Here is an 11,755-nt window from a genome sequence, read left to right on the forward strand (position 1 = left end):
TTATAGTGCAGGTATAATTAATACAAAGGAAAGGGTCACACAGTACTTATTAAAAAACAGTTTCCAGCCAAAATGAACACTTGATGTGCAAATAATGTGCAAACAATCACTATACATTGTATATGTAAACTCAATAATCACACCAGTATAATGACACCTTTTGAAACAATCCCCTCAATTAAGGTTGCCATTTTGACTTTATTTAGATGAATGCTTGAAAGGGCTACAGAGTACAGACCTGGGTGATAATTAATCTTTTTTTTTCTATTTTCAGAAAGAAAGCATTACAATCAAGAGTATTGCCAGATAATGATAACTCAGCTGCAGCAACTATTGCCTCTGAGGATGAGGATTACAAACACATGGAGGATGTGGAAGAGGAGGACGACAGGGAACCAGTACAGCTTAGAGGAAGATTCCAGGAACAGCGAGAGGCCAGGAATAGAAGATTTTCTGATGAATATGTTAGGAAGCCGAGTCGACGACCAAAGAAATCTGCCTGGACAGAACAGAGAGGTGGAGAAAGGATGAGGTATGGTGTTTGCAAGAAGTGGGTACAAAATTTGTTGTATACTCAAGCTATTAAAAGTATTAACTCATTTTTCTTGCAACTGGTTATATTTTTATTAATTTTACATAAGCTATTTTTTTTACAGATACAAGTTGTTGAGAAGAACAATTTTAATAAAAGTTTATAATTAAACATAGATGGTTTTAAATTAAGTTAACTTTTTTTACAGTGAAGGCAGTCGCTCATCAAGAAGTACAGAAACTTTTGATGATGATGATGGAAGAATCCCTACTCCTGTCTTAGCATCAAAATCTTCTAAACCTCAACGACATCATTTTGACCTTACAACTCCAGCGGTGGGAGGAGCTCTGTTGACATCACCTCCTCAAGTAAGACGGCCAATGAGAAAGCCCCGTCCACAAACAGCACCAGTCAGCAAGTCATGGGCTCAACCTTTAAGAGGTAAACATATTTAGTAATTTTTGATTGAATTAATTACTTCATTACCTACTTTGTAACATTGAAGTTGTTATATGACATTTATTTTATCAGATCTGTTTGTTGTAAATCAAAATCAACATCAGATTCTTAAACATATGAAATTTTAAGGCTTGTTAGTAGATGCTTGTCGGTTAGTTCCAGTTATCAGTATATTTGATTAATTCAGAAAATTGTAATGTGAGAATTCAATATACTGGTAGTCTTTAAAGTAAGCAGATTTCGAATTCATTATTTTTATGCCCCACCTACGATAGTAGAGGGGCATTATGTTTTCTGGTCTGTGCGTCCGTTCGTTCGTTCGTCCGTCCGTCCGTTCGTTCGTTCGTTCGTCCGTCTGTCCCGCTTCAAGTTAAAGTTTTTGGTCGAGGTAGTTTTTGATGAAGTTGAAGTCCAATCGACTTCAAACTTGGTACACATGTTCCCTATGATATGATCTTTCTAATTTTAATGCCAAATTAGAGATTTTACCCCAATTTCACGGTCCACTGAACATAGAAAATGATAGTGCGAGTGGGGCATATGTGTACTGAGGACACATTCTTGTTTCAAAGAATCTTCTGAGAATTGCTATAAATATAATAAGTGATTCCAACAAATTTCATGAAGATGATGTAGAATGGAGACTATTTTCAATATTTTGTTTTTGCTTTAACATAATTATGTATGTGCCTTAACTTATAGGTGTGGATGAAGATTATGAAAGTGATGATACTTTGATAGAAGAACCTGTTTATACAAAATCTACAGCAAAACAGAAATTATTTAAGGTACTTTTTTAAATTACTTTTTATACAACCTCAAAAATTGAAAATTTTTTGGTCGTATATTGGTATCACGTTGGCGGCGTCGTCGTTGTCTGAATACTGTTAGTTTTCGCACTCTAACTTAAGTAAAAGTGAATGGAAATCTATGAAATTTTAACACAAGGTTTATGACCACAAAAGGAAGGTTGGGATTGATTTTGGGAGTAATGGTCTCAACATTTTAGAATAAGGGACCAAATAGGGGCCAAATAAGCATTTTCTTTGTTTTCGCACTATAACTTTAGTTTAAGTAAATAGAAATCTATGAAATTTTGTCACAAGGTTTATGACCACAAAAGGAAGGTTGGGATTGATTTTGGGAGTTTTGGTTCCAACAGTTTAGGAATAAGGGGCCATAAAAAGGGGCCCAAATAAGCATTATTCTTGGTTTTCGCACCATAACTTTAGTATAAGTAAATAGAAATCTATGAAATTTAAACACAAGGTTTATGTCCATAAAAGGAAGGTTGGGATTGATTTTGGGAGTTGAGGTCCCAACAGTTTAGGAATAAGGGGCCCAAAGGATCCAAAATTAAACTTTGTTTGATTTCATCAAAAATTGAATAATTGGGCTTCTTTGATAAGCTGAATTTAAACATGTACTTAGATTTTTGATTATGGGCCCAGTTTTCAAGTTGGTCCAAATCAGGATTCAAAATTATTATACTAAGTATTGTGCAATAGCAAGAAATTTTCAATTGCACAGTATTCAGCAATAGCAAGAAATCTTCAATTGCACAGTATTGTGCAATAGCAAGAAATTTTCAATTGCACAGTATTCAGCAATAGCAAGAAATCTTCAATTGCACAGTATTGTGCAATAGCAAGAAATTTTCAATTGCACAGTATTGCACAATAGCAAGAAATCTTCAATTGCACAGTATTGTGCAATAGCAAATATTTTCAATTGCACAGTATTGCACAATAGCAAGAAATATCTAATTGCACAATATAGAAATTTTCAATTGGAGTTATCTTTCTTTGTCCAGAATAGTAGTTGAATCTACTTAAATCATTGCTTTATACAATATTCAATGTATATTCACTTTTACTACCAACTGATAAATTAAAACAATCTTTACCATTCAGTGATAACAAGCACTTATTTTACATTTTAATATTTTATGCTGTATTTAAATGAGTAGTTATTGTTGCAAACGTCATTAGAAATTTGAATTTAGATCAGTTTTGGAAAAAGGGAAAGGGGGATGTGAAAAAAAATTGGGGGGGGGGGGGGTTCAATTTTTCTCATTTCAGATTTCATAAATAAAAAGAAAATTTCTTCAAACATTTTTTTGAGAGAATTAATATTCAACAGCATAGTGAATTGCTCAAAGGCAAAACAAAAATTTTAAGTTCATTAGACCACATTCATTCTGTGTCAGAAACCTATGCTGTGTCAACTATTTAATCACAATCCAAATTTAGAGCTGAATCCAGCTTGAATGTTGTGTCCATACTTGCCCCAACTGTTTAGGGTTAAACCTCTGCGGTTGTATAAAGCTGCGCCCTGCGGAGCATCTTGTTGTCAAATGTGTAGAAAAAGACTGTTTTCAATCTTAACTTTGATGTTTACATGCAATGAAAATTACTAAGAACTTTATTATACCCCTGCCACCAAGATGGGGTATGTAGTGATGTACATGTCAGTTCTTTCATCCTTTACACTTTTACTGTTCTTTCTTCCACCATTTAGTCTGGTTTCTGGTGTCTTGAGAATACAGACAATGTTAACCTTTTATAGAAGTAAACCTATTATATATGAGTAAATAAATAATTTAAAGTGTTGCATATTTATTATGCAGTAAATTTTTTGCAAGGTAGTTCCATTTTAGTTATTATTTCTATTTAAAATTACTTTTGTAAGGTAAATTTGCATAGGTTGACTTAAATAAACTTAAAACATTCCTAATTAGATCACTGACTACATCCATCTCATAAAGTTAAGAATTGTTCAATGTGACATCTGAATTTGTTTCACCCTTAAAAAATTATGGAAAACAAACATGCTCTTGAAAGAAGTAGACACCATATTACTGTATTTAATTATATTTTTCAGACCTATGATGTCAGTAAAACAAAACTTGCATGTAATCCCACCTTTGGTAAACCCTCCCCAGACACCCACCCACTGAGAGATGACGAAGCCTCTACAGATAGACCTATGTTGACCACATTTGTTGACACTCCTGCCAAACATTTACCAGTAGAAAATGGTGAGGTCAAAGCTCAGAAGACAGGGGAGGGTGAGTTAGTCTGGAATTTTAGTCAAATATATTTGTTTTGTAATGCTAGTTGACATTTTTGTATAATTTCATTTTTATAAAGAAATACTCTCTTTACCTAGAACTTTTTTTTTATTGATTATGGTAAATGTGTACTTATGAAATATCTGTCATTTACTTGGTTCTAAAAAGTACTTATGTTTTCACAAAAAATAATGGCCAAACTTTTTCTGCAATATCTGTAAAAAGTTAAATTTATTGTTTAAACCCTATGGAAAAGTTGTAATTTGTGTTTCCGTTAGTTTTTTTATTTCTAAATAAGAAAATCATACCAGCACAACACCTTATTTGTTAGAGAAAAGACTATATAATTTAAAAGTTAGTTCATATTCAAGGGGAGACCACTCCATTTAGTTCAGTATCTTATTGATTTCAAATAAACTACTACAAGAACTGTTATTTAATTTTAGACCACAAAGACAATTTAGAGCTTGGCATACTGTGGATTTATTATTATTCATGGGATTCTAGTTATTATAAATTTCTTAGGTATGGCTAAACCCATACATATGTTCAACATATTATATTTTTTTATGAGTTTGTAAGCAAACTTTTGCAAAACCATGAAAGCATGTATCCACTATTATACGATTGTTCCACATCCATGTATCCACTATTATACGATTGTTCCTCATCCATGTATCCACTATTATACGATTGTTCCTCATCCATGTATCAACTATTATACAATTGTTCCTCATCCATGTATCCACTATTATACGATTGTTCCTCATCCATGTATCCACTATTATACGATTGTTCCTCATCCATGTATCCACTATTATACGATTGTTCCTCATCCATGTATCCACTATTATACGATTGTTCCTCATCCATGTATCCACTATTATACGATTGTTCCTCATCCATGTAACTACTATTATACGATTGTTCCTCATCCATGTATCCACTATTATACGATTGTTCCTCATCCATGTATCCACTATTATACGATTGTTCCTCATCCATGTATCCACTATTATACGATTGTTCCTCATCCACGTATCCACTATTATACAATTGTTCCTCATCCATGTATCCACTATTATACGATTGTTCCTCATCCAAAAAAATTGGTACCTCACAAAAATGAATACAAAGTATTAGATATAGGGACTTGTATATGATTACCAATCTGAGTATGTTTTTCTGTAAAGTATTAGATATAGGGACTTGTGTATGATTACCAATCTGAGTATGTTTTTCTGTAAAGTATTAGATATAGGGACTTGTGTATGATTACCAATCTGAGTATGTTTTTCTGTAAAGTATTAGATATAGGGACTTGTGTATGATTACCAATCTGAGTATGTTTTTCTGTAAAGTATTAGATATAGGGACTTGTATATGATTACCAATCTGAGTATGTTTTTCTGTAAAGTATTAGATATAGGGACTTGTATATGATTACCAATCTGAGTATGTTTTTCTGTAAAGTATTAGATATAGGGACTTGTGTATGATTACCAATCTGAGTATGTTTTTCTGTAAAGTATTAGATATAGGGACTTGTGTATGATTACCAATCTGAGTATGTTTTTCTGTAAAGTATTAGATATAGGGACTTGTGTATGATTACCAATCTGAGTATGTTTTTCTGTAAAGTATTAGATATAGGGACTTGTATATGATTACCAATCTGAGTATGTTTTTCTGTAAAGTATTAGATATAGGGACTTGTGTATGATTACCAATCTGAGTATGTTTTTCTGTAAGGTATTAGATATAGGGACTTGTATATGATTACCAATCTGAGTATGTTTTTCTGTAAAGTATTAGATATAGGGACTTGTATATGATTACCAATCTGAGTATGTTTTTCTGTAAGGTATTAGATATAGGGACTTGTATATGATTACCAATCTGAGTATGTTTTTTCTGTAAAGTATTAGATATAGGGACTTGTATATGATTACCAATCTGAGTATGTTTTTCTGTAAAGTATTAGATATAGGGACTTGTATATGATTACCAATCTGAGTATGTTTTTCTGTAAAGTATTAGATATAGGGACTTGTATATGATTACCAATCTGAGTATGTTTTTCTGTAAAGTATTAGATATAGGGACTTGTGTATGATTACCAATCTGAGTATGTTTTTCTGTAAAGTATTAGATATAGGGACTTGTGTATGATTACCAATCTGAGTATGTTTTTCTGTTAAGTATTAGATATAGGGACTTGTATATGATTACCAATCTGAGTATGTTTTTCTGTAAAGTATTAGATATAGGGACTTGTATATGATTACCAATCTGAGTATGTTTTTCTGTAAAGTATTAGATATAGGGACTTGTGTATGATTACCAATCTGAGTATGTTTTTCTGTAAGGTATTAGATATAGGGACTTGTATATGATTACCAATCTGAGTATGTTTTTCTGTAAAGTATTAGATATAGGGACTTGTATATGATTACCAATCTGAGTATGTTTTTCTGTAAGGTATTAGATATAGGGACTTGTATATGATTACCAATCTGAGTATGTTTTTTCTGTAAAGTATTAGATATAGGGACTTGTATATGATTACCAATCTGAGTATGTTTTTCTGTAAAGTATTAGATATAGGGACTTGTGTATGATTACCAATCTGAGTATGTTTTTCTGTAAAGTATTAGATATAGGGACTTGTGTATGATTACCAATCTGAGTATGTTTTTCTGTAAAGTATTAGATATAGGGACTTGTATATGATTACCAATCTGAGTATGTTTTTCTGTAAAGTATTAGATATAGGGACTTGTGTATGATTACCAATCTGAGTATGTTTTTCTGTAAGGTATTAGATATAGGGACTTGTATATGATTACCAATCTGAGTATGTTTTTCTGTAAAGTATTAGATATAGGGACTTGTATATGATTACCAATCTGAGTATGTTTTTCTGTAAGGTATTAGATATAGGGACTTGTATATGATTACCAATCTGAGTATGTTTTTTCTGTAAAGTATTAGATATAGGGACTTGTATATGATTACCAATCTGAGTATGTTTTTCTGTAAAGTATTAGATATAGGGACTTGTATATGATTACCAATCTGAGTATGTTTTTCTGTAAAGTATTAGATATAGGGACTTGTATATGATTACCAATCTGAGTATGTTTTTCTGTAAAGTATTAGATATAGGGACTTGTATATGATTACCAATCTGAGTATGTTTTTCTGTAAAGTATTAGATATAGGGACTTGTGTATGATTACCAATCTGAGTATGTTTTTCTGTAAAGTATTAGATATAGGGACTTGTGTATGATTACCAATCTGAGTATGTTTTTCTGTTAAGTATTAGATATAGGGACTTGTATATGATTACCAATCTGAGTATGTTTTTCTGTAAAGTATTAGATATAGGGACTTGTGTATGATTACCAATCTGAGTATGTTTTCTGTAAAGTATTAGATATAGGGACTTGTGTATGATTACCAATCTGAGTATGTTTTTCTGTAAAGTATTAGATATAGGGACTTGTGTATGATTACCAATCTGAGTATGTTTTTCTGTAAAGTATTAGATATAGGGACTTGTGTAGTTATAAGACCAAAAGGAAATAGAATGGATCCAAATGTACTCTTATGCTTTCAGTTCAAGTAAAAAGACCAAGAAAACCTAAACAAGAAGGTATCCCCCCTACCATTAAAGAAGGGTTTGGTTACACATATGGTAAAGGTGATCAAGGACAAAGTAAATTGATGTGGACCATTGATGGTGGTGGGTATTATAAATGTTTCAATCAAACCTTTCATTACTTTATAGTATGACAAAAAATAATGTTTTATTATTGAGCACCAGTGAGATATTTACATTTATTCAGTACTGTCCTGAATATGTATCCAATGGTTTTCTATGAGTGATGATTTAGCAACCAATATCAATAAATTATAAATCAATTAAATCGTTGACTAACAATTTAGTTTAACATTCCATATTGTTCAAACAAATCAGTTGTACCCTTAGACTACCCTAGCAGTATTTTATACTTCAATGACAATTCCCACTTAAAACAAGGCCTTTTTACTGTATTTAGATACATATATTTCCACCAAGAAGGTATTCACGGTATATACATTTGTATATGCTGGAAAGAATAACACACACCATTGGTCTTCTGGCTATAAACTGTTTTTTATATATATATATCAAAATGCATGCACAGTTGGTTGGTATGGCATCAGTTCAAATCTTCTTGTTGTTACATATCCTTGTATTATCAATGGAGCTGAATCATCCAAGACCTCAAAACATATTTTTTAATTGAAATGTCTAAAGAAAACAAAAAGAAAATATAACATCGAAATACAAAAGAAATCAACTTTGATATAAATAAAATTGCATTTTCTTTGTATGCCAAATAAGACATTATGACATTATCTGCAAAGTTATCGCTATTTAATTTTGATTTTACTTGTTTGCAGGTATGCCTATTCCCAGAAGAGACCCAGATGATGATGTTTTGTCATTCTCAACTAGATCAGTGGCTTCTAGTTGTTCTCTAGCATCTGAAACATATGAACGAGCAAAGAAAAGGACAGAGGAATTCTGGGGGAAAACTGGCGTAGCCTCACGTTGAACATTATGGAAAGATTAAAAGTATAACTGTGTATTTATTGGTTAAAGATATTATAGATCTGTTATGTAGCGTCTGTTACTAGAGAATTTTAGAATGTTGTATGTAGAAGTTACATTGACATAGAAATATTTTGTGCAGAGTTTGGATGGGTGTTTAAATGCTGAGGACAAAGTATGTGCGATATGTGAACAATAAAATGTCAATTAGGCCAAGATTGATCATGGCATCTAAAGACATTTTGATCATGTTTCAACGATTTTCATTGGTACAAATATTTTGAATCATTGACAAAGGGTTTAATTTGCCCTGAACCAATTCCATAAACTTAGAAATTGAATTCTTATGTTAATCCATCTTATTTTACATTTTTCAGTTTTTGTGACAACTGAGTTGTTATGACTAGCATTGTACAATGTCAAATTAGTGGTTGAATTGATACATAATTATTGTAGATAAAATGCCCATCTGAACTCTGGCAGTTTTTGTTTGCTCAACAATTTTGTAATTTTATAATTATGTGTTTTCATGAATTTAAGCGAGTTGGTCATACAGATGATTAATTGTGTGCTGTGCATGATTATTTAGTGAAAGCAAAGGCAGCATCTTATTGAGTAAATTTGTTACAACTAAGCAAAATAATTTCAGAATTAACATTCATATCATGTGTATAAAACATTTTGGAAGAGCTTTGGACTATTTAGGTTGTTTTTGCCAGAATTGTAGTATCAGTTCATATTACTGTTACTTTATACAGGGTTTTGATTTATAAGAACTAATCAATGTGTTTTCTTTGTTTTATGGAATCAAGTTATTAAAATACACATTAACTATGAAGGAAAAGAATAAATTGATTACAAATAAGAACAAAACAAGGTAATAGAATTGAAATCTTTCGTTTTTTTTTTAATTCTTGAGGTTATTACTTTCAATAAAACTGCAAACAACATACTCAATACACATTAAAGTTATTTAAAGAAGCATTTCTGTGATAATTTTCAGTTTTAACTTGTTTTATGATATTGATTTATCTTTAAAGAATACTTTTTATTACTTATAACGAGGCATAACCCTTTTAGTTATCTGTAACATTAACATTGCAGTCTTTATATATTCTTTTAAAATAGTATTTCCAATTTATAATTTTTGGTTAGTTTCTTTTATTATATATTGTATATCAAGTTTTACCTTTCAGGTTAAAAAATGATGAATTATACTTTATTGGTTTCTTTAGCAAAAAAATATCAAAATGTCTATGCCTTGCATGTATTCTTTATGGTAATCTAATTACCCAAAACAAAAAGTAAAATGGCTGTATTATATATTAGATACATTAAAGATTTTCTTATATATTTTTGTTGTTGAATTTCAAAATTTTTGTCCCCTACCAATGAAGTCAAAGGGGACTTTAGGTTTGCACTCTGTCCATCTGTCTGTCTGTCCGTCAGTCCAGCAAATCAGTTTTCCACACTTTTTTTCTTCGTTCTTGAAGATATTGATTTGACATTTGATATATAGCTTTATAATGACAAGTTATAGATCAAGTTCGAGTTTTGTTCCTGTCGGATGATTTAGTCCAGTTATCACGGTCCATGTCTAATGTAAGAGCACTACATTTTGTATGTTAACCATTTTAATACCCTGCTTTGACCGTCATATGACAGGCGTAACCAAACCACTGTTATTTGGCTCCAATGGTGTTCCATACTTTTAGAAGTCGGCTTTAGGATACTCATTTCAAAGTTATGCATGTTCCGTCAACCTGATGCTATTTATTGTCATGTTTCTCGTGTATAAATTGTATTTTGAACACAAATACGGACTTGGGAAATTGAAATCGGAAGAAACTCTTGTTTTCTGGAGGTGTGGGCTTTCCTTTTGTGTCTTACACAGGAAATTCAGAGGCCTAAAACTTGCAACAATAGTGCAAACCCGCAGGCATATAACTACTGATCAAAATTATTATTGAAATACGCATATGGAATCGACTACTTCTGGTTTCCGGTCCATTTGAAATCAAAAATCAGAAAAAAAATTGTGAAATTCCGTATTTTTGGTCCAAATGACCTTCTTTAGACTCTAAACCAAGATCAGATTCACTCCCAGCTAACAACTGTTTGGATCAATTTGTTAACTGGGGTTCACTCTACATGCAAACTACAGCTGGATACCTATACAAATATGACATGACAAATTCTGAAATTCGGAAGACTGAAATAGTGTTTGGGATTTTGTTTCAGATAAAAAAAAAGTACATTCTGTCCAAGGTTTTTAGTTACCTATTTTGAAATAAATTTTGTTTGCAATGCTATATGTCAATAAAAATGTCACATACTTTTTTATGATAATCCAAAGTATCCTGCAATAAATGCTTTAATGCTATTATCATCAATTTGTTCAGCAATCAAAGTCCCATGAAAAGTTACTGTGTAACTACCTACTGTAGGGGGGATTCAGATGTGGTTTCTTAAAAAAACAAAATATCTGTAAAAGTACACACAATCTATGTCCTTCCTTATCAAAAGATTGAAAAACCAGTTGAACATTGTTTTATATAAAAGAAGTAAAAGTATGTCCAAAATAGATATTTTTTTCTCTTTGGTCGGAATGTGTCTGTCTGTTTGACACATTCCCCGATTATTTTCTCTATTTTTTTTCTCTATTTTGTTTTTGTATTACCTTACCATACATTGTTAAAAAACACTCTGACTCGAACCAAAACGTTTTCTGACATCATCCATATACTTGATATTTTGTTTGACAAACATATTTGACATGTCTTCAACAAGCAATCAGCATTCCCATGAGATCTAATTTTGCTCCTTACTTGCTTACTCGTTCCTTTATTCATATGAGACGGACTCAATACAGGAGCTTCTTTGGAAGAGTAAAAAGAAGCTACAATTATTCTTTTGCCAAGTGCCCCACTACATTGATGATGACCACTCACTAAATAATCCAAAGTAATGTTAAATGCATGGCTTGCATTGCTTGCATCTTGAAATTCATCTTCAAATTGACAATGAGGGTCGGTATAAAAAAAAACTTGATTAAAAAGGGATGATCCATGTAGCAACATTCCAGG

At 31.6% G+C, this 11,755-nt stretch overlaps 1 protein-coding gene across 6 annotated transcripts in view; it reads left to right on the forward strand.

The window, feature by feature from the left end:
- LOC139527544 (nuclear protein MDM1-like) overlaps positions 1 to 10,020 on the forward strand; it is a 28,665-nt gene extending 18,645 nt beyond the window's left edge. For all 6 annotated transcript variants that reach the window (XM_071323068.1, XM_071323084.1, XM_071323055.1 and 3 more), the window contains 6 exons: positions 275 to 532; positions 741 to 973; positions 1,694 to 1,779; positions 3,875 to 4,061; positions 7,689 to 7,814; positions 8,519 to 10,020. In XM_071323068.1, the coding sequence (XP_071179169.1) occupies positions 275 to 532; positions 741 to 973; positions 1,694 to 1,779; positions 3,875 to 4,061; positions 7,689 to 7,814; positions 8,519 to 8,673 (1,045 nt within the window). In that variant the 3' untranslated portion in view covers positions 8,674 to 10,020. The remainder of the gene's footprint in view (positions 1 to 274; positions 533 to 740; positions 974 to 1,693; positions 1,780 to 3,874; positions 4,062 to 7,688; positions 7,815 to 8,518) is intronic.
- Positions 10,021 to 11,755: the final 1,735 nt, after the last annotated feature.

Source organism: Mytilus edulis, chromosome 1 (genome assembly GCF_963676685.1).
Source record: "Mytilus edulis chromosome 1, xbMytEdul2.2, whole genome shotgun sequence".
NCBI lineage: Eukaryota > Metazoa > Mollusca > Bivalvia > Mytilida > Mytilidae > Mytilus > Mytilus edulis.